A 25,254-nucleotide genomic window follows, 5' to 3' on the forward strand; every position below is an offset into this window, starting at 1 on the left:
CTTAGACATCCTGTTTAGAATTGAAGTTCGGTTTCAAGGTTATTGGGTCATTTTTCTGAATTCTTATAAACTTGTCCAGGTGTGAATCATCTAAAAAAACAACTCAAGTCAAGATATGAAACAAATCAAAGATTAGATCTTTGCAATTTGAATTTACTCCTTCTGGTGCACCATCATTGCAAAATGCAATCACTGCTTCTTTTTGACGTGACATAATCCAAACCACACCCCTCTAACAATCCCACACATTTTATGAGACATTCCTTATAAATGCTTCAAACTCCCATTAAGTTTCTATAATTGTATTTTGTACTTACTTCTGAATCGGAGGGGATTTTCTCCTCAACAACCGGGGACTCCAGCTTGCTACTTGTTACACTTCCCAACAGTAAAAAAAATTGAAAGTGGAGATGCAGTCCACTTGAAATGAAAGTTGAAAATCCCACACAAGTTCAACTCACTGTTGACTGATCAAAAGCCGCTTCTAATGATATATGGCAATAAAAAGAAAATAGATATGCAGTAAGACTTGAAAAAAAAACGCACACAAAAGTCTAAAGTCACAACACGTGAATTTTACACCCTCCTTATCATAAGTTATTCCAAGTACTGAACTAGAGAACAGGGTAAAATGAAACTGCTATACCTTTGTAAAGAATAGGATATGACATGTATGCAGAAACCATACAGGAAGTCAAGTCAGGGGAGACTTCTGATTACAAGAAGTGCTCAGTGTATACAGCGACGGAGTGGTTTCCTGGGACAATTTCCTACCCAAAGTCAACGCCGAGATCCACAAATTAATTGAAGCATCCGGTAAAGTTACACTAGACCAAAAGCTAATCCTAGCTTATTTCATGGACCTCTTTATCAGGAATCGTGTTCCAATCAAATAGAGGCTAAAGGACACTGGTCAGAATTCACCAAGAAGGATCTAGAGCAGGATCTTATAAGTCAAGCCACACGGAACCTCCGAGAACAAGACCACACTACCGAAACGTGTGAACATAAGATGGCACACACAACCTTGGGTTTCTAAGTTCCTTGCCACAAAGTAACGAGTGCCTCTGGTACTGAAGCAGGATTTGTGAAGTTCTTGAGAAGGAAGTCTATAGTTAAGAGTAAGGATGTCATTGTTAAGCATCCTGTCCCAGGGTAGACTCGTTTAGGATATCAACACTTTAATTCGTATCCTGTAACTACTTTAGATGGCAGTGACAAGAGTTATTCCCCCTTTGTAATCTCTTCCAATGCTTTTTTACCTAAGTTTAATGGGTTTGATCTGAGATTGTTTTTATCTTATGACATAACTTTACATCCTGATTGTTTATTGAGAATGGCTACTCATAATTTACAGCCCTCAATGATCTGCAATGTTGAAGAGACAGTTACAGAACATTTTTTTACTGCTCTTGATTGTGTGCTCAGATTTTAAAAATATATACAATATGTACCTCTTGCCTTTGGCAAAAATACGTTTCTAAAACAGATCACGTTAAAAAGGTGTAAAAAAGGAAAGTTTTTAACAACAGATACATTAATGCAGTTTCTTTTCCTTCCAAGCTTTATTTATTCCCATAACCACCTCGTCTAGGAAAACAAGTGTTTTATCATCGTTATCTATAAACAAAACAATGAATTATGCAAGAGCCGAGCATTGTGAAAACATCACCACTATCAGATGAAACAGAAAAGCTATTAGCAACATTGCTGTGTGTATAAATGCTTAGGGAAATGGGCCTTAAAGCAAAGCAAGACACCATCATGGTCATGGGAGCATTCTTAAGTAAGTTTACATTAGAGTCAAGCTTTGCAAGAGAGTTCCTGCTTTCAATCAGGCCTTGCCATCAGTCATAGCTTTCATGATTCAAACGGCAAAATGGAATGCACAATCTCCCGCTCTTTCTAACGGTCCTTCAAGATGAGAGTAGGAGTTATAAATATAGCCAGATAATTACTTGATTAAACCAAGCAGTGTTCACTACAACACTACAAAAGGGTTATTCATTTATAATCCACAATTTCATTGATTAGAAAATTGTTAAATCTTGTGGGGCCTTGTAATAATCAATTTACAATACCTGCAATAGCTAGAACAATTAGCTTTTATACTAAATGCACAACAGCTAGGGCATCTTATATCAATAAAAAGATAATTAGCAAAGCTGAAATGCTGATTTCACTCATGAAAAACAATAAACTTTTTAATACAATTATGCTATCATTCAAACCAGAAAATACTTCTGCGCACAGTTTTTAAAAGCTGTATTAATCTGATGGGTACTCTGAGGAGGTGTGTAAGAAAATCTACACCAAACACTGAAAGGGCTGATTCCCACAAGTGTGTGTTCCCTCCACACTGACAGATGAGGTGACATGAAGCACATGATTGTATTTCTGTAACTGTCGACTTGACTCAGCCTCTAGACAGTGAGAGGCATTCCCAACACCACTCAAGAATGTGCATCCAGATTTTCTCTCAACTCATTTCATACACACTCTTTCTTCTCACACACACATACTCAAGTGTACCATGTTTTTACACACTCTCATGTGGGGCTAAATATATTTAAATTCAGGGTCCCTCCTTCAAAAAAACAAAAAATGAAAGATCTATAATATGTATGAAAAATAAGAAACTCATATTGTGTTAAAAGCCAGTGTAGAGAATACACTAATAGCAGTAATGCTTATTATACAGTGTGGACATTTTTATAATGTACGTCACCAAATTTATAAAGAGTACGACACAAAACAATTTGAACCACTTCATGAACTAAAGTACACCTCTCCCTATCACAGCAATAATTGGCCGGTAGTACTTTCCTAAACATTCAGTCATAATTCAGAGGGAGAAAAGGGGTTCGGTTATTAATTGGATCCATACAATGAAAAGATTCAAAACAAATTTGTCATCTAATGAAGGAATTTAAAAAGCCTCAAAATCGCAGAACACAATAAAGCACAAATTTTCTCACGTGAGAAAAAAAACCAACAAAAATCGAAACAAAAGGTCTAGAATATTTACACAAGAGCTTCTTGTTCCGTACAACAGAGAAGAAGTTATTTCTAAGCAATAACAACAAAACAACATGTCCTAAGAAACGTGTGAATGACACCAATTCTTGTTGACAATCAGGAGACGATACCTAATCGAACTTTTATGTTGGTGTGTGTCCAACCAGTCACTTGTCAGGTAAAGGAGAGTACGACCACGTAAACATGGACATACCTTTCTGATTTAGCCCACCTACTACTATAGGGCCTCTATAGTAGGGGCCCAGGCATGGGGGATTACATTATCTCACTTATATATGGGACAGCAGACAGAGTAATCACTTGTTTTATTAAAAGATTTATCAGTGCTTTGATGCCCCACCCAATTGAACATTTATTTCAACAAATCTTTGCCAAAAAATCTTAATGTTAGGTGCTATCTGCAACACACAAATCCTAAAAACCTGTACCTAAAATTACTCAAACATTAAAAAAAAATTCAATACTGTCAGGCAAGAGAAGATTTCAGGAAAATCCAGAATATAAAAAAAAGTAGTAATTGCACATGGAATAGACCAACATTCTCCCGAGTGCATGAAGAACACAGACAATTGGAATACAAATGGGAAGGCTCTGACTGAGCCATTATTTTGCTGTATTGAATTCGCTGTTCATAGAGGCCAAGATGGTTAGATAGGGGTTCTTGTTGATTGAGCGATACAGCGTGGAACAACATGCTTCATACCTCTGTAATCTTGAGATAACTGATAGTAATCGCTTGTTAAACAGGTTATATTTAAAGTCTAGGGATACATATAAATATACTACACTCTGACCCCTCCCTGTCCCATGTCACAGTCTTCACTGCCGGCCCTTATCTTTCTTGCATTCTGTTGTCTCTATTTAAACAATTTGCTGAACAATTTTTCTTTTCTTTTCACAGTATTTTAGATATTTCATTTAGAATGTTTTTTCACCGAAAGTAATCGCACACTAAACCCTGTCTTAAATCTAATTACTTAATCCTTAATTTCATGAAACATGAATTTTATATCAACAAAAATTAATTACATAATTTGAAATGCTACCTGGGTTTGTTTCTTCCTAATACATGTAACGGTACTATCATTATACATGTCACAAAGGTCATGGTATATATAATTTTAAGAGAAGATTCATTAATAAATCCTAGTTTTTATCTGTTGTGGTAAAATGTCACATTCTTGAACTAGCACCATTTGAATTCCTCGCATTAACATTTTCAACAAGTCAATACTCCCTTTTTAACATACCTGACACGGACAAACAACTGAAATCCCCGTGGACAATGACCCAGATCTACCAGATTTTAACCAATAGGATAATCCACAGATTAAACACACTGACCATGCAATAACTCAAAATATACAACTTTTAAAAAAAATCTACATAACAAATGAAAAAAAAAAGTTTACAAACTTACCATAATATGTAAAGGCTAAAAATTGAGAGAGCGTATTTATATTAAAATCCCCCTGCAGTATATAAAGATGAGTGCCTACTCTCTACTCCGAGCGACTGCTGATCATTCACTGCTATACCATGTGTTGTGCTATCAGAGAGGGCACACTCAATGAGTAACTCTAGATCATGTGACTTCACATATTTTCTCTGTATCCTGTTTGTAGGTCCCAGGGAGTAGTCATTGCAGAGTTGTGGGGTGGAAATTTAGAGATAAAAAATTACTCCTTTAATCCCTGATCTCTTGATAATAAGGTTTGAAAGGTAAATTTAATGCTTTACAGGTTAAATTAGAAAAAAAAGGTTTAAAAATTTTTTTTTACACATGCACCAATTCATTTTGTAGAGGCCATGTTTGTATGGCCATTTTCCCTGATAAATTGGTATTTGATCATTTGATAACTGCAGAGGGGTTATTTGTGGTCAGTGATTGAAGAATGGGGCACCCCACAGGGCACCAACAAAGGGATAAAATTCTTGTTAGAGTAAATACAAACAGCTTGAGCTCTGTTGGGCAAAAGAATGACTCTCCTCTAAGTCAACATTGGGCTGTATGCTAAGATCTATAAAGAACATAGAATAAATATTTAACAACCAACAAAATAAACCTAAACATGTTATTAAGATGGTTAGTGATATACATTTCTTGTCAATTAGCCTATAGTCAACTCATTAATTTGACCATATGCCTAGCTAATTGAATAGTTATGTGGAAAAGATTGGTTTTTTAAACAATCAATTAATAGTAACTTGAACTGATTTTTTTTTTTAACATGCACATGATTTTTAGCGCAATTTAAATATGGTCCAATTATATGGCATTATTATTTTTTAAAAGAAATAAATTCCATTTATGTAAAAGTTTGGGTTGGGTCAGGATTACAAGGTAGGGAAAGAATGTCTCACGTTTTCCAATTCTACCCAATGTCAAAATATTTTGCTTTGCAGGAGGCCTCAAATTGCTTCCATTTAGACCCTCTCTGCACCCAGGTTCTTGCTTTATTGTACCTACAGATCTGGTAAATGTGTCCACAGACTGTTTATCTAGGTATGCCAAATACTTTGTGAACCTCTGAAAAGGTCGTAACTGCACTAAATCAATGTTTTTAAAGCATGTTATAAACCATCATTCACATGTCCCAAAGGTATTTGCCTTTTAAGGGTGTTTCAATCACTTGTCTAAGGAGATTTTAAGTGAGAGTTAATTTTGAAAGTGAGAGACCCCATTGAAAAGGTACCCACATATGCGATAGTTTGGTTAAGACCAACTGCTGAATACTGAAAGTGATCACTCTATAATTTTGCAGTACGTTGCATCTCCAATTAATTCATTACAAAGAGCCCAATCCCTTATAACTCTCTCTCTCTCTCTCTCTCTCTCTCTCTCTCTCTCTCTCATATAAATTGATAACTTTTGGAGAAATATTCAACAACTATAAGCAACTAGGTGTGAGTTGCTATTTCTATAACTTTTCCATTCCGATAGGATCAGCACATGCAGTGGATTAATCCCCCAAAGAACAAGTGGTTTGGACAGGATATGCTACAAGATAATCATGTACTGGTTCAAGAGAGATGAACACCTAAGATAGCTCAAGGCCTGCAGATGTGGACCTGGGCACACCTGTTGGTATCAAAGCTGTGTATTTACCTCCTGCACTTCCTCCCCCTGGTTGTGCATAGTTTAATAAGGCTTATAAATTGTTGAAATGAAAAGCAGAGAGAGAGAGAGAGAGAGAGAGAGAGAATTATCAAAGGGACACACAAGGCAAGGCAGAAATTTTGATTTCAATAGGTGTGTATTCATGCATTCAAATAAATGACTGTGGGGGTCTTCCAATTGAAATCTTTTTAAATGAACAGCAAAACTGAGTATTTCACTTCCAAGTCAAAGTTTTATGTTTTCAATGAAATTGAAACCAGAGCTTATAGACCACTTGATTAACCTTGGGAGGTTCACATCCAAATGAAAAGTACAGCATCCTTACCGTGTGTGTAAGGTCCCGTATGATTCTTTACTATTAAGCCCTGTTCTGCTTGAACCCTCACGAAGAAATACGCACCATCAACAGTCATTTATTTGAGTTATAGTCCAGTCTTTATTGATTTCATGTTGGGACACTGCTTGACTGTAAGCTCTGTGATTTAATTGTGGAGGAACAGAATAAGATAGCCATTAAACTGTGCATTGGGTTACAGCTACATATGAAAGCTTTCTGAAGTTTCCAATAGCTGTTGCGCCTAAGGAGTGCTTTGACCCTAAGGCAGGCAGTATAGCCCCTAACAATGGCTTGTGACAATACGCAATAATTAAAAGATGGCGTCCAGGGGAAGAAAATTAAAGCAGTCTGATCCAGCGGTCAATAAACGGTAGATCAAATAGCTCTCTGTCCGTGTACCTGTGTATGACCTTGACAGGTGAAATGTTCATCTACTGATGAACTCGCATACATTTTGTTAAAAGAAAGGTTACCAGTAAAAGGAAAACTATTCATCATGGTCAACGTTTCACATCTGAACAGTATTGTAGTTTTATAGTAGGTTTATGATGAACTCCATGCACCATACACTCAAGGTACAAAAACAAGATATGAATAGATCTCTGATTGTATGATCAATCCCCACTCCACCCAACTCCATCCCAAATTTAAAAAAAAAAAATGGGCTAGGAGATACTTGAGTAACTACTGGTATTAATTACACATTGCAGCTGATTTTCGTTTCCAAACCAAAGTGAATACGGTAATAAAAAAGCTTAAACCTACCTGACTAGCGAAAATGGAATTGGTCTAAAGGCCCTGCTAAGCTTGGTAATTGATATATCTACCCTGTTAAGCCTTAAATTTATATTGAATGAACTTCAACAGCGTCTTGTTTTACTTGTCAACTCGACTATGCCAATGTGTAAAAGGTTCTTCGATGACTTGACTCCTGGAAAATTTCCTTGCTGATATGGAGTGCTTGCATTTGTAGCGTAGGCACAATAGAAGTACTCGAGGTTTACCAAAATCTCCCCTATCTTGGCTTTATCATGACTTGACACAGATCTTTCTTGTCTTTTTTATTTTCAAGGTATCAAAAAATCTTCACCAAAAATTTAACTTTGGGTGTAATTGATTTCGAGCTTTAGGGCCTGGATTAGATTGATCTGAAATGAAAATATTTCCTGACTTGTATCGCTCTCCGCCAAACGCTCAATGAATGTTTGTACAAAAAGGTACCTTTAAGTCGCTGTTTGGGGGGTGAGTATTTTGCCCCAGTGTTCATGAAATTTTTTAAAATCTGGACGGACATGTTGGTGCACATTTCCACCTGTTTGATCCTCTTCCCTGTCTGTCCATGTAGATGCGAGGACGTAGACGTGCAAATGCAGGGCTGTTTGCTTTGGAATATATAAATAATTTGTCTTTTGACAGCATGATAACATACCATTTTAAAACCCACAGAATGTTTACTGAATTCTACCCCAAATCTCCTTTCAGAGGAAGTATTTAACATGCAGGGGCTAAATTTGGTCAGAGCAAACACCGAAGACTCTTCAGTTCTGTTAAGTGATGACCCATGTGAAATTCCTTCACACAAAATCTGATTTAATTTTCAAAAGAAAGCAATTAAGCTAGAAAATAAAGTAAGTTTCAATGCTCTATTTCTTGAAGTTATATTTATAAGTATCCGGGTTTTTTTTATGAGCCTGATATTCTATGTCATTATAGAGACTGTCAACATTTCAAAGGATTATAAATAAATAATCAGATGTTATGTTTAGTTGTCTCTCTAGGGACATGTCGGGTATCCTTTTATGGAGTGTAATTTCCACCATAGGATATCAGGAACCATTAAAATTCAAAGCTTGAGGGAATCTTTTCTCATATCTACTTTCAGTGAAATTGAAAAAAAATCTGAAGCAATTTGATCTTCTGATTGAAGATAATCAAAAAGACCCATTCTTATGCAGGTACATTGTACGCTGTTATGTAAATTTTAAGTTTGAATTCCATCATACATGCATACATCCCTTCTCCAGATGTTAAAGTTTTTACATATGAATACTTAAATTTGTTGGCAAAATGTATCAATATTTGGCTATATAGATGCAGCATGATTTTATATCCCACACTTTTGCCTTAGCTTTTTACTAGAACCTTCAAACATGGACTTTAAACTTTGAAACTTAAAATCCTAGTATATATACTGAATTAGAAGCTTGAACGTTAATCAGTGAAAATTGACCCCACAATCATTTTTTCTTGCGAACTATCGAATTCTTGATCACGTCTTACAAGTCTGGGCTGTGTTCTGGACTAAGGTAGATAACAGAGGGTGAATTCTCCTTAATCTGAGGCCTCCAAAACAGTGGGTATAGGATACCACAGGCAAACCCTGGCAATCCTCAGGGGAGAGTTTTATATCTCATTGAAAGGTGTACACAAATGACATATAAGTAATATAATAAAAATGAGAACACATAAATTAAAAGGGAGTGGCCAAGCAATTAAGAAATGTCACAGCTTTACTGAAACTCATTGCTAAAGAGAGGCATCAGATCTGATTAGAATCATGTGAGTTAATTTAGAGTTCAATGGAGAACAAAAAGGTTTCGTCAAAACAAAATCATTGGAGAATTTTGAAGCATCAAATATTTGAAAGTCAGTGGGCAATGATTATATTTTCAGAATTCAAGGTCAAGTAAATGACTAGAAGATGTGAGACTACTAGCATTGTTATTTTCCTTAAAGTGAAAAAAAAGAGAAATTTATATGACTTAAATAATCAGATTTCTTATATAGTTTACCATATTCCGTTTCCATTGGAAGGGTATACGGTATTAATCAGGGATATGCAATATTGATCAGACCTATAAAATGGTTCTGGATTGTTCATTTCAAGATTACTAATTATTGGAAATGATTTTTTTTGTTATTTGGCTGTCAATTAATTAAGTAAACATCCCATCCAATTTCTTGGGACAATGTTTTTTGGATCGATTATCTTTTAGGCTGACAAGACAGAAATTCAATTACCCTGATTTCCACATAATGATTTCAAGCGCCAACCCCTTCATCTCTTGTTCATGATCTCCTCACCCTGTGCTTTTGTGTTTTATTTTTCTAGCAGCAAGGAAAATATTGATGGCTATCAAGTTTTGATATTTTTCAAACAAGGATTTCCCATTTCCATAAATTATATCAAAAGTAACTAACTCAACCTTTGAAAAAGCAATATTGAAAAATACGACCTTATAATATTAATGCCATTGTGATATCAAACCCCCCATCTTCTATTGCTAGGTCATATATTTTCATACAAAGGAAAACATTTTATCTAATTAAAAAATGAAGTACAGAAACAATTGCTACTGTGAATTTATACAGCAAGTCTTGGATATAGTGATACACGTACAGAACAACCAATAATGGCAGCTAGGCTATAACAAACAAACTCCTTTTAAAGTTGATTATAATGCAAGTGATTATATATACACTAATTAGAAATGCCACACTGTATATAAAATTACTAACTATATGTAGTAAGACGTTTGATTGGGATTTATATTTAAAATTATTAGATTAAATTGTTAATAGATGTGTTTATTTCCCTTTCAGTAAATCTGATCTTCATGCCTCTTTATTTGAAATCTACCTCTTTCAAAAAAAAAATACTTTGGCAGTTGATTGTGCGAATTGTTCTCTAATTATAGAAATATTTTCAGTATAAATGCATTTTTTTCTTTACAAGCACACCAAATATCTTTTAATGATAGAGTTTTGGGTGCTTTAATTAAATCCACTTGTAATTCCTATCATTTTGACAAATGGCTGCTGAAAGAAATTTTTTCTGCAACATGCCATATTATATATATTGTTGTATTGTATAAAATCTATAAAACTGAGATAGGTACAAGTTCAATCGCAACAACAAAACGTTACACCATAGATAGATACAATATACTGAATATATACTGGTCTCACCTATCCGAGATACACAATAGATCAGTATATATACATGTAGTAATATACACTATTATATCATACAATAGGTATATTTACAAGCTCTTAGTCTGGAGTTTTCTTTGGTACTTACCACAAACTGCATGATGTGCTATCCTGGAATTAGAATGATAAATTTTTGCAGTGTTCCAAAAAGTGACAAAATGTGGACAGAGGCTTGCTGAGGACTGTACGGGGAGTTTGAGGGGTCAGGAATTATGTAACTATGACAACATCCTGTAGCTGGTCCATCTAGCAGGACATAGTGAAGGGTGACATCCTACTTTTGACAGACGTCATTACTGCATTAACTTGGGGTCTAATATCCCCTTGTACATGTAGTCTGTATAGACATCAGATGGTCACTCAATCAGCTTGTTGATAGAACAATATCCTGATTAACTAAAACTATTGATTCAAGAGTGTTTTATCACCAATCTCCACCTTTAAGTTGACAATTACTTTAAAAGATTACAAGTTAAAGGAAAACTTTCTTACAGTATAATAAGCTTTGAAAAATGTTTTAACAGAATAAGGCCATTCCACCCACCATTATACATACGTGGATCAAGGAGGGGGGGGGGGGGGGGGGGGGTTTGTCAAGACCCCCACCACCACCCCCGGAAAAACCTAATTTCTTAAAGTTACATAGTAAAATTACTGAAAATATGCCTTGGACGGCCCCCTTCCCCTTGCAAACTTAATTATCTCTCGGATCCCACTGGAAAAAATTTCCAGATTCCTACATGCTTTTATGCAAGTAAATTTTTCATTACATCAGAAACAGATTACAAATATATTCTTACAAAAACTAGTGTATATAAAAACAGTACTAGAAAAACAAGGATTTGGTTTGGATATTTGATACAAACAAGTGGAGTGGCAGCAGTATCGAAGGATTCCCTACTGAGGTAGTTTAGATTCATACAAAGCCCTTTTCTACTTGTTTGTCAAAATATCATTTGAGGGAAAAAAAAAAAAAAAAAAAAGAAGAAAGAGGGATGATGATATAGCAGGACAACTGGTGGGTATAATAAAACACTGATCTTCATTGCCAACAGAACGACTCCCAATCTGGCAAACAGATCTAATAATGCCCTAATCTCCCAACAAAATGCATGTGTCAGTGACGATCAAAGCTTCTGCCCTCGTGCCATGTTCAAACAGATTCCCTTTTACCTGGCTACCATTCAGAGTTGAGGAGTTTAAGATATTTCTCACCTCTCCTTCTTTCATATCTTTGACAAGTAAAGGGAAACAACTTTCAATCACTTTTTTTTTATGCTTCATTTTTTTTAACCAAACATTATAAAATATGATCAATTTTGTCCATATTTTATATTCTTCTTTTAATAAACTATCTATGTATATGAAAACTAGTGGGCTTACGTCTTGTTTTACATAAATGAAGAATAATCAATAGACTCCGAGAAACTGCATACACCAAATCTTGGACCCTATAGACAGGTATGAAATATTGCGGCAATTTAAATTCCAATAACCTAGCCAGATATCGAGTATCATATTTGGAGCCTGAGATATTTGACCTGTTGAATTCTGTCGTCACCATAGCCCGGTGTAAATTCTACCCAGTAAATAGCCGGGGGTATACAGAAGGTAATGTAAGCCTTCCCACTAAAGATAACATCAGATAGGACCAGATTTATATCGGGATAACTCCTCAACGCAAGACAACACACACAATACGTCACCCAGAACTGTAGTCTGTCTATCGCCACAATAGTACTCAAAGCCTGTATCATGAAAATCTTAAGAAAACTGAAAATTTGGTTAGGACAATAGCTGTTTTCAGAGTATACAGCCAAGCCGCTTTTAAGCGAATTGTTTGGGGTATTGTGCAGAGTTTGTTCCCTTTGGCAGTTCTCATGACAACTCTTAATCACAAACTATATACCATCAGCGTTTCAGATCTAAAAGAATTATGTTATGGGTTGTAATACTCTGGAGATGGGTCACTTTATATTAGAACTGGATGAACTTTAAGATTATGTACTAAAAAAATACAATTGTAGATATTAACCTTGTGGGTCAATTTTAAATGTAAATACAATGCACACCTTATAGTTAAAATAATATGCAAGCTTGCATCTCTCATACATGTAGTTCAGTCAACACCTGCAGAATCCACTATATCAAGCTTTAACAAAAATTCAGCCATAAGCAGCTCCAATGAACTCTGCACATCCAATTTTTTTTTTAAAGGGATGTTACAGATTTGCAAATCACATGCAGAACAGACATGGCTGGTAAACTTTCATAAGCACAAAATCTGCAACTAAAATACAATCAGACTGGAAATATCAATCAAGGGATGCAAACCGGGGCTGACTACTCTTTTGATTATTTAATGGAGGAAGGGAAACCTGCAAACATAAAAAAAATACTGGCAATTTATTAGAAAATTCACCAATTAAGTACCAGGAATCTGTTTCCAGTGCTAAAGATTTATATCCAATTTTTAATAAAGGTTCCATACACCAGAGTTCTATCGGGGGAAAATGATACCTTAGCATGTGGTCAAAGCAGCCATAAAACGACCATGAATAAAAGGAAATGCAGCCTCTCCCTCTCACCTGCAGAAACTCATTGTACTGCAAGGGTGGCAGGGGGACTCCTGATCATTGATCACGTATTGTAAAAACTATAAAACAGCACTTGCTGCAAACCACTATAGCGGAAGGAAAAAACCTCGGATATTGATCGTCACATCTCCCATCATCTGTCCTGACAGGAGCCGAGTCCCACTGATCTCCCAGTCAAACTGCTTACTGCCCAGATTGATAGACACCATAATATGGTCCATCAATTCCTCTTGTCCAAACTCTACTTTCTTAGAATTAATTCGTCTTGAAAAACGGGCATATACAGTTATAGAGATTGCAAAAAACGTTACATGTATCATTTTATTAAACAATAAAGTGATTTCTTTGTTGGTTCATGTGAGTATGAAGGTAGTGAGTATCGGGTGGTATTACAGGAAAAATCTGTGAACATAGTGATGATTTAAAGCCTAGATTGAATGGAAATTTTGTTCAAAACAATTGAAATAAATTGATATATATTACTTATTTAACTTTTCTGTCATTGCAATTATTTATCTTCTATATATTTTTTCTCTATAGTAATTTGTAAGTTTTAATTTCATTTCCAACAAATACTTTGCTACACATAATTATGTAAATACACCAAGAGAATATATTGGTTTTGAATTTGATGGGCTGAAGGAAAAAGATGGAAGTAAATATTTTTTTTTTTCAAATTATCATATTTTGATAAACGGTCTGATGAAGTTGATAATAGCTTTACCTCAAAAACTATCAAAAAGAGGTTAGATTTTAGAGTTAATAATAACCAGATTGCTGAGGAGAAGAGATGAAGAAGGGAAACAGGCCATCAATCAGACGTCCAGGATAGGCAATATCATGGACAATCTCATCTTTAGAATTTTCTCTGTTCAACTTCAGAGTCTAAAACCTAAAATTGGTCTCTAAAGTATGATATGTTTGTGAAAAATAGAATCTGACATTTCATTATCACATTGAGCACCTGCATTCCTGAAATGCTATATTCTCATTACGCCTAGACCATGTGCATTTTGAATAAGTTAGCTAGCTAGGTTGCAGGCCAGGTTGCATAATTTATGTGTCCACATATTTTTTTCCAAATCTAGAACTGCTCTTGATAAAAAATATCAAGTTAATTTCCACATAAATTTAAAAGACACAATGTTTTGATAAGAGAAAATTCATCAGCTTGTTAAGTGCATGAAGTAAAAAAAAAATCATGTATACAAACGATCAAAACTATCTATTAAATAACTAAACAGGGTAAATTGTTCCAATGAGTAATTTTTCAATACAACAGTTTCAAAACAAAGCAAAACAAAAAAAAATTCATTGCATCACAAATCTCTTATTCTTGATTTGTTAAACACGCACATCTGAATGGAATTCAAAAGCACAGTTCATTTATCATGCTTGCTTTCCAGAATATGATATGACACGCTCTATAAACCTCAATGCAAGATTAACCATGGAATATTTATACAGAAAATAGTCTAACAGACACAGAAAAAACCCAGAATACTGGGAATCAAAACTCTGCTTTCTTATATCAGATACAAAAAACTCCCCAAAACATGGAGATTAAAGCTAATACCACTTAGAGTTTCTAAACAAAATAATTGGACAGTCATGCATGCATAATTGTCATGAAGTTTGTTATCATTCCAGACAGTAACATTGTGTGAAATATTATAAGAATAGATAAGAAACACATTTTTAAAGCATGGGGTGTTCTAAATTCATACTTTGTTTAAAATAAATCTCTGTGAAAAATCTTTCATTTCTGAATGAATCATATTATATATTAAACAGTCTAAAAAAAAATAACCATTTGCAACAATATCACTGAGATAAAAGTAATGGCCATGAATTAATTCATTTGAATTCTGTGTTGAACTTTTTATATTCTTTATAATATATGTTTGTTTTGATTTCAAGCCCTATCAACTTGTGCACCCTTCCTGACTTCACAAACTACCTCTTTACCCCCCCCCCCCCTTCCCCTAGAATTCTATCAATCACAATGAAAGCATCCAGATACATGTAACTCAGTCTGAGGACCAGAGCTTTCTTCTTCATTTTTTGCAGCACATGACAAAATTCAACTCTTTAGCTTCAGGGAGGGACGAAACATCAGGTGTGACAACTCTAGAGCCAGCTGACACCTTAATTAATGAGCAAACATGTTGCAATCTATTACCCCAGCTACTAGCTGTCTGGGTTCACATTTGCACACTGCTTGTGGCGTATTCTATACAGCCCTCATACAGTCTTTGCTAACTACCTCTGAAATATCAGGAGCTTAAATCATTCTGTTTTTTAAATGTATTTGAAATGCCATCATAATGGGTTCAATTTGAATCAGTAAAGTGCATTTGCATAGATTTCAATTTAAACAAAAATTATAAAGCAGTTATAAATCACAGTATAAACATAGCACCTCTTTCTCATGTAAAACAGATCAGGTGTACTAGCAATTAAAAATATTTATTGCAACTCAAATTCCACTCCATTAGAATTCTTCTCTGATAGAATATCAAAGCATAATTTGAATCATGCTCCTTTATGGCTACCAAATTTCAAAATGTATCTATAGTATTATCAAATGAAAAACTTGTACAGATTGACAATGTTTGTACAGGCATTTTGCTCTATTAAGTTCATGCAATCATGTTCCATTATGTCTGGCAATATTCATATTTAACTGTCCCCATGCATATTATACAAACTAAGGGTACTCCTGCATAGAAATAAAAACCATTAAGATCAAGACTCTTTCCAGACATATGGCATTAGTCTGCAAGCTAGGTCAAAACAAACAACTTCAACATCAGTTACGTAGTAAAAGGTTGTATAATAATATATGAATGAAACTGTTGACATGAGTAAAATGGAATAAGTCTGTCATAAATTTTACAATGCACTACCATACACTATCATTTATAAATGTTCATATATTTGTGTGCGTAACATAAGATAACTGTACACAGGAAATTTATGGAGCGATCTGCATCAATATTGAGATATCCTATAAAATCATCTAATGCATTGCTCTATTTGCAGAGATTGTTTAAGTAGAGTTGTCGAGTTAGAACATTATAACAAGCACATAGATCAGAACTTACTTGTAGCATTTTATGAACTACAAGAGAGAGAGAGAGAGCAGTTATTGTTAGATATTTGGGAGAACACAGAATGTTGTGGTACTGGTACCCATGCAATGATGAAAAGGCATATTTAACAGTTACTTCCTTTCTGTTAAATTGTCCTTTGGCCAGGTTAAAAAATCATTCTTACAAGTGTCAAAGACACTAGAACTTGTACATAAGAAAGTCATAAATGTGACTGTGAAATTCAATTTCTTTTCTATTTAACCATGTAATGCTTAAAATTTTATTCAAAATCCAGTTACATGTAGTTGTTAAAACCTTTCTATACCCTGTACAGTATACATACAGTACATCGATCATAGTTACAGTAAAGCGACAGAGATCGAGGTATCAGGTTTTGTTTCCATGCAATATGCGGTCAGTTATATTGAACCTGCAAAATCCCCAAATGAGGCTATCAAAAGCAAGAATTAAATGGCCGCTAAATTTCGATTGTGTGTCCAGGATAATCAGTGGAAGTTTTATCTCATCATTTACATATTTTATAGCGATTTTGTGGACCGTTTCTATTCTGAGATTTTCAGTGACCAGTTGTAGCCTGGTTACCAACGAGTGAAACATAGCCGGTCACTTTTGTATCCGCCAGCCCATAAATAAAACCATTATCTTTCATATTGAACTATTGATCTGATCCTTTGATCTATTAATTCATTAAACATGCTTAACTACACATAGGCCAGTGGTTGAGAGCAAATTAATGCAAGAAGAGACCACTATGTTGTAAGAATGCATCAAAGAATGCTTTACATATACTAAGGTACATTCCAAGAAGAACAATATTGAAATAATCTGGAGTTGAAGGTTTAACTGACTATTTTCCCTGACTGTAATGTACCATAATTAAAACAAAATTCCATACACTACTCATATTTGAAAATTTATCTTAAGAATTAATTTCAAATAAACAAGAATTAAGTAACCTGTTAAACATTCATAATCAGTAATTTAAGTCTTATGCAATTGCAAAGTACACATACATGTAAATGCACAAAAAATATTTTCTTTTGTACTACCAATATTTGTCTTATCTTTTTTTTCCCAGCAAAAACAAAGAGGAGAATAGGATAAATATATATATGTGTGTTTTACTTTAACAAATTTCTATATCTTCTTGTAACACGAACTATTGAAGGAGAAGAATCTGGACTGGATTTGTTTTGATAGTGTTTTGTTTAACTTTTATTCCTGAAGATTAGGCAAGGTGGATTTAAGCCTGGCGAATCAGCAGATTACCTCTATACAAAGTATAAAAACTTTGCATAACCTAAGAGGATTTAGTGTTCATACATCCTTGAGGCACAGGAAGAGCCTCGTATAAAGGAGATACTCGGGGAGAAAAGGGTGTCATCCCCGAGGGATTACTAAAACCAACTACAACAACCAACTACAGAACTTATTTCACTAATGAGAACTTGTGCTTCAATATCACTGTTCTCATTTTAAAGGGGTTTTTTTTTTTTACACAATAATCCATGCCTTTTATAGTATAAGTAAACAACTCACCAAAAAAATTTAATTCATTCATTCATGGTCATCGACACTCCCTGTTATTCATTTTGTTGAACAACCAAGAATGCTTATTAAATTAATTAACCCACAAAATTAAAAAATATAAACTAAAAATATAAAAGCTATAGTAATCAGTCAGAAAAATGATCTGTTTCTCACAGACATTGAAATTGTGGTTCTATGCAGTGTTCATGTCCTAATCCTTGGACCAATGGAACAATCACATGAAGTTACCAACTATTTTTCTTATTTAACTGATTCCTAAATAGTACAACTTTTCCATCAATCAGCATAAATTAACTTGGATCTTAACTTAATCTACAGTATACTATTTAGGAATTTCATATTTCGAAAGTGTCAAAAATAGAGAACTTTTCATGTTATCAAGGACTGTTTTTTTTTTACAAACCAGTGTGTGTTCTAGGGATCTGATTTGCCCCTTTTGATTGTCAACAGATGCTTGTTGCTGCAGCTTGACTTCTGGAGCGTGTGAAAATAAACTCTTTGCTAAACATACAGTCAGCTAAATGATACAGACCTCTTTAAGAAGCTGTTATTTTAAAACAATGTGATAAAAGCGGAAAAGAAAATTGTAAATTTCAATTTATAGATATGAGCATTGCTAAAGGAGAGAATTTTACAACTGCATGCAGGGAAAGAATTTCCATTAAAAACATTAAATAAGAAATGCAAATTATCATATACTATAATTATGGTGAATTCTATGCAGTTAAAACTGCACTGCAATTCCTTTTTCTGACATTCCTCTCAATCTCAATTGACAGCTGATAGTATGTGTTAGACAAATGTTTTTACACAGATTTTTAAAAAAATAAAAGAATAAAAGTAAAAATAACTACCTGTTGTAACCACTGAAGCGTAGCTAGATCAACGACAGTGCTCATGGCCCCGCGAAAAATATCAACAAACGCCCCTTAATTAATTTAAAACTCGCAAAAAGGCACTCGAATCCAAATCCAATGCAGTCCAAAAGAATACCAAAAGATGTGTTTTTCCAATGAGTAGGACTCAAGAGCTGTCAATGGGCACCAAATTCAGAATTAGGGCTCAAAGATGAAGGATTTCTACACAGGTGATGATGACAGTTTTTAAATGCTCATACCGTGTCGTATAATGCTTGCCCTGATAGACTGTGAATGGAGAACAAGATACCGCCCTTTATTTAGATGAGGCTTTACTCGTACACAATAGAGAAGTAGATGTTGGACACAAAAAATCTCGTCTTGTCTTGAATTAAGAAAACAAAACACATCGCTGCCTCCTCCAGGGCACCTGTTTTAAAATTCCACCCCCTGGGTACTGTCACAGACTATAGAGACAGTACGCAGTTACTAATACACTACACTCTACTAAACAAAGTTTAATCCAGGCTTCAGGAAATGAAGAGCTTATTGAAAAAGACACTTCCATTAATTGAAGAAATAAAAACAACTGCAGGTTGAATTATCTTATAAATAAAAAAAATAAATTTTCTATTTATTCATTTTAAATATTTTACTAGTTATCTGTTTTGAAACCAGGAAAATTGTAAATATACATTTGAAATGTCCTCCTGTTTCAATGCAATTATGTTACAAGAGAGAGAGAGAGAGAGAGAGAGAGAGAGAGAGAGAGAGACTTAAAAAAACTACATCTTACGCAACACAAAAGCAAAAAAAGTAGTCTAAAATTCTAAAAAGATCTTGAAATTACGTTTTAAATGTCACAACATTCTACATGACCTTGAAAAGGTCCATTTTTAAATACTTATGCTGAATAAAATAAATTACATCATATCCCTCTGCCTGCATGCATATATGCATGTCTGAAAGCTGACATACGTTAGCTGAAGAATTTCAATTGCCATTCATCAAACTGTTACAGTAAGTGAAAAACATTTCCCATCACTCATGAAGAATGTTTATATATTGTTTAATCTACAGTGCTACCACTACAACCTGCCACAGATGACATCAGCAGCCAAAAATGAAGAGGCTATTTAATATATTTTTCTCTTCAAGTGGGGGGTGAATTTTTTTCCCGTCCACTACTTACCATACTTGGAGTAACAGAGGAGAGAGGAACGAGTTGATATGAATCCAAAAGCATCATGTCCATGATGAGCTTGACACAGAAGCGGGTGAAGCTGGTATGGTCTGCAGATCTTATCACGGGCTTGTTAGACCACCATCAATTCAAATTGTCACGCCCGAGTAACACTGGAATGTGATGTCCTCAAATATATCAAAAAACTTTATCCCTTGGTACTGTTTAAAAATTCAGCCAAGTCTCCAAGCATAGAATTTCTTTTTAAAAGGATGTCCTGCGCTGAACAGAACAGCTTCAAGAGATGTTTTTCAGTTGACAGTATATCTGAATAGGCTGTAATATGCTTATCCCAATATTTAAATGGTTAAATCTCTCTAAAGTGTAGCTGGCTCGACAACAGACATTGAGGTTTCAGCAAAGGATAGAAAAGAAACCCAAGTATCAAGGGCTAAATGACTGTGGGGATTGCAGACCAGTGTTATGGTCCATAGACTTTATTTTTGTGACAAACTGACTGTCTCAGCCCTTTTCAGGTTGATTTAATCATAGAGTAATGAAGAAACCAAGTGCCGACTTTTACTACACACATGCCTGGGGTGGGGTAGAGAGACAGAGATAAATAAACCTGACCCCTCACTCTTCATTCACCTGATATTTCATACCTTGGTGCTAATACACCTGTGTCACCAACCAAATCTAGGTCAATTAATTACATGGTCCCTTCTAATATACCTGGGACCATACATGCAGATAAAAATTAATCTTTATGGTCGTACTAGACCAAAAACCGTTACTGGCAGAAAAAATAACTTGAGAAATTTGAGTTTGGAGCCATTCTTCATGACAGCTGCTTAATACCAAACTCTGAAGTAATACCATACTGGAAGTTTTACGCTACTTGCACAGGTGAAATTTGGGGGTTTGTAAGTGGAGCAGGGAAAGGATGGATAAATATTTCAATAGTGTTTCACCTTTCCCTATATCTGTGGTATACCAAGCATATAATTGTCATTTAATGAAGTATGCAAAAATTTTAATTTGACACTGGAACGAGAGAACTTATCTAAGTGTGTCAGGTCTATCTAATTTCTTGGACACGACTGAGATATCACTTGTTTATTAATGACATACAAAATATGCAGCACCTGCATTTTTTGTAGTCTTTAGGAAAATGCATTTCGATGCAAATCGACTCTTGGTATATCTCGGCTTTCAAATCACTAAAAACCACTTCAACCTTCTTACAAAACAAGACCTGTCAAATCACTATCGATTCTTCTTAAGAACAAACCTGCTTAGGAAAATTGCTGAGAATTGAAAACTAATTTAGAGAGAGGATCAAGGGAGAAAGAGTTCTTCGATTGGGGGATCTTACCTGTATTTCTAACATGGTATCAGCTAGTGGTGGTGAAGTTGACGAGGTGGCTTTAATTCCTACCGACTGACGAAAGAGAAAATAACGAGATTACTATACCCTCCAGCAAAACTCCAGCCGAAAATGTAGACCCTCACTCTTCAGTCTAGAGTATGTACTTATAGCAAGAGAGTAAATTACAGGCGCACAAGGACATCAAACACAGCAGAGGGGGCTCACATAGAATGACAAATAGATCTCGGTGCAGAGCGGGGTCTGATAATGTGGGAGCAAGCTTCTAAATAACTTGCATGTAATTTGCTTGTGTGCAGGGTCTCTAAAACTTGTTATAAGGGACACTTAAGGGCATGTGTCTATACTGTGGAAGAGCTTTACAAACAAGATAGCCACATACTGCCACAGGGGGCCTTTGGACAAGTTACAGGGTCCACCCAAAAGGAGAGAGTTGGCCGTGGTCTCATTCAATGGTCGCCCTGATTCTATTTAAATTGGGCATTACTACAAACACATTAAATCAATGCTCCTGTCTCGACCAATGGACAATCACTTCTTCACACATTAAATAATGTTAGTACACCATTAAAAGACTCAGCAGACAGACTAAACAGCATGGGGTATTCAATGTACAGCACAGAGAACTATGCATACTCCTTCCTTGGCCCCCTCTCAGTGTTCAGACTCTTGATTGCCTACTTAGTAAAGCTGTTGTAAAATTCTGTTATCTTTTCAATTATGGAGGTAGCTTTGTAAACTGACTTAATTTGCTGTGGTTAAGATACTTTCATCACTTCTACAGCTACTACTGTTACAAACACTGCGCAGCGCTCCAGATTATTCAGGCAACTACAGAGAGTCAGAAAATTAGCCTGTAATTGCAGCATTTTATTTTATTAATGCAAGTTATTATTGTAAAAAGGCTGAGAAAATTGGGCCACATCATTAGATCATCTTGATATCCTGTACTTTAATATGCTCTGTGCAGGTTTCTACATGAAGGGACGTACTGCATGCACATTAACATGCATTGAATTTTCTCATTTTCTTTAACAGTTTTTCTTGAAGGGGCTGGGGGGTCTTGTACACAGTAAAACGACTAATTTCAATTTATTTAGATCAAAATTCTTAAATGATCATACTTTAATTTTGAAGGTATACATGTGTACCAATACATAATACATTTTATGCTTCATATCAGCTGACATGACATTAACATTCATTGAATTTTCTCATTTTTTTAAACAGTTTTTCTTGAAGGGGGTGGGGGGTCTTGTACACAGTAAAAAGACTTATTTTAATTAATTAAGAAATGATTTGATTATCAAAAGTCTTAAATGATCATACTTTAATTTTGAAGGTATACAAGTGTACCAGTACATAATAAATGTTATGCTTCATATCAGCTGACATGAAAACTCTTTATTCCAGTTACATACATTTTTTTTCATTTCGGGCTGGTTTAGGACTAGATATTAGACAGTGTAACTCATTATCCTGTTTTATTGGTCAAACATGTGTGTTATATTTCACTTTTTTGATACCGGTAATCTATAATTTTAAATTTGACCGATATACACCATCTAATCTTATGTTTATAATTTATATCTTGTTTATGGGTAGACTTGAAATGCATCAACAATATTGACAGCAGAAACTAATTGAATTTAAAATAATACAGTTTCAATAATGAATGAATTCTGCATTCAATCAATTATTCATTCCCAAACAATATGCAATTTAAATGCCAATGACAACTTTTTTCTAATAGCAAATGTGCTTTGGTTTCCTAAGCTTTGCTTGCACTAGCTGCAGATCAGTCAGCTCTACAGGAAGATTCCGGTTGATGTACCATAGAGCTAAAGTGCCTCAAATACAAATAACTTGCAATACATATAATGCAAACAATTTTGCCATAGTTTTGGACTGACTAGCACATCTAACACAAATTTTTGACATATTTGTGCACCAGAAATTTAAGTTTTTTTATATATAAATCTATAGCACTATGGGATGTCAACTCAAATCTGCAGCTATGCTACCACCTGGGAAGAACAGTGGTAGTTTTCATGGCTGAGTATCACACATGTCACAACATGTGGTATATTAATACAATAATTCTAAAATTATATGATTTCTAGAGTGTTTTTGAGGCGGTACATGTAATTGCTCTTGGCACATCTTATAAAAGCTAGTCATGATATCTGATATCATGGTTAATGGGGTATTTTAAAAAGGTGGTACTATTGTATAGTAGATTTCTTGTACTGAATGATAAAACTGGGTGTAGTTTGATTTAGATATCTTGTCTGCTGTTCTTTTATGAAATAAGATATCTTCAGTATGTATGTGGTGGTGTTGTTGAAGTCAGATATCTTGTGTGCTTGCATCATGTTATATGGTGGAGTTTAACTATCTAGTCTTGTGTGTTTGTGTGGTGTGTTGGTGTAGCTTGACTAGAATATATTGTGTGTTTGTTTAAGATATTTACCATATTTGTGTGGTGGGTTGGTGTACTTGAACTTTGATATCTTGAGAGTGTGTGTGTGTGTGTAGTGTATTAGTGTAGTTTGACTAAGATGTCTTGTGTGTTTGTGAGGTGTGGTGTTGACTGAGATAACTTGTGTTTGTTAAACTAAGATGTCTTCTGTGTTCACGCGACGGGTAGCTTACTTTTGCCCACAGATTATTGGTGTGACGGCGATCTGTAGTTATATATATTTGTTGAGTACTACTTGTTAGGGGAAAGAAAATGACATGGGCGCGGGCTTGTGTGCAGCGTCGTTGCCAAAGTGCAGGCAAAAGGGGAGAAGTGGGGTGGTGTGGATTGACTGAGATATATTGTGTATGTGTGGTGTGGTGGTGGACTTTGACAAAGATATCTTGTGTACATGTGGTGTTGTACTTTGACTAAGATATCTTGAGTGTTTGTTTAACTAAGATATTTTGTGTGATGTGTTGTATGGTGATATATTTGAACTAAGATATCCTGAAAGTGTGGGTTGTATGGTGGTGTAGTTGAACAAAGATATATTGGGTGTTTGTATAGTTGGATGGTATGTTTTGACTATGATATATTGTGTGTTTGTGTGGTATGGTGAGTACTTAAATTAAGATATCATGGGGGTGTGTTATATGGTGTACATTTAGTTAAACCAAGATAACTTGGGTATTAAAAAAAAATGTGTTGTGAAGTGATGTAGTTTATATTAGATACTTATAGTGTGGTTATATAATGATATCTGCTGATGCAATTTCAGAATAAAGCGTATTTTTTATCCTATAATGTATATTCACAAATACAGATAAATTGTTTTTGAAGCTATATATATTGTATATACTGATAATTTAGCAGTAAGGTAAGTGATAAACAAACATCTACTACTGAATGACAGCAGCTCAATCAGCATGCAATGATCTTTAAAAAAAAAAAAGGTGGGGGCATGGAAATTTCAAACTTTTTATATTTACCAAGTACAATCAATAAAAATGTGCTTTGGAAACCACCCATCTCCTCAATCCTCGCGGAAAAGTTTTCTGGATCCACGCATGATCAGATTTCGGATTTGATATAAACCCCATCATGGTACGAAATCAAAACTACAAAGGTGTCAAATCAAACAAAAAATAATTTAATTCCGGAGATGCAGGGACTGTTCAATATACTAAGACATCAATGAAGCACAGAGCCAAATTTTATTGAATATATTGTCGATTAATACTTAATGGGTTGATGTATTAAATACCCTGATTTCCATACACCGGCTGTAAATTAGTAAGCAGTTTATTTGAATTTCATTTAATGGTGATGATAGAATTAAGGATGTATATCAAGTAGGCATTGTCATCAAGGTGCTTGCTCATACATGACTTTAAACATTAATTCACCCAATTCAGTCCGGTAATATACAACACTTCGTCTTGTGGATAAATCTAGATCTACATGAAATCAATTACCATAAGTCATAAAGTTTTTGAATCTGAACACAAGTTAAATTGAATGGGATTGTATTCATTGATTTTCATTTCTTTTTATTTTAATATATAAAAAAAGTGTCATTTAATACTTGTCAAAATGAACATAGGCA

General features: G+C 34.7%; 1 protein-coding gene across 12 annotated transcripts in view; it reads right to left on the minus strand.

Annotated features, from left to right (window-relative positions):
• Window positions 1–25,254, minus strand: part of LOC105324191 (RNA-binding motif, single-stranded-interacting protein 3) — a 72,019-nt gene that overhangs the window by 34,857 nt on the left and 11,908 nt on the right. Inside the window, exons 1-2 of one of the 12 annotated variants that reach the window (XM_020065413.3) lie at window positions 4,460–4,605; window positions 318–484 (exon numbers count right to left, since the gene is read on the minus strand). The exons of 5 other annotated variants lie outside the window; for them this stretch is intronic. Coding sequence is in view for 5 of the 7 variants with exons in the window: in XM_011423264.4 (XP_011421566.1) it covers window positions 19,804–19,866 (63 nt within the window). In the remaining 2 variants the exon portion in view is untranslated. Of the gene's footprint in view, window positions 1–317; window positions 485–4,459; window positions 4,620–7,262; window positions 7,402–10,578; window positions 10,602–18,608; window positions 18,879–19,803; window positions 20,105–21,172; window positions 21,398–25,254 lie in introns of those variants that run through there. 6 more of the 12 variants (XM_011423277.4, XM_011423264.4, XM_011423270.4 and 3 more) reach the window with 6 other exon arrangements.

The sequence above is a fragment of the Magallana gigas genome, chromosome 10, assembly GCF_963853765.1.
Source record: "Magallana gigas chromosome 10, xbMagGiga1.1, whole genome shotgun sequence".
In the NCBI taxonomy this organism is placed as follows: Eukaryota; Metazoa; Mollusca; class Bivalvia; order Ostreida; family Ostreidae; genus Magallana; species Magallana gigas.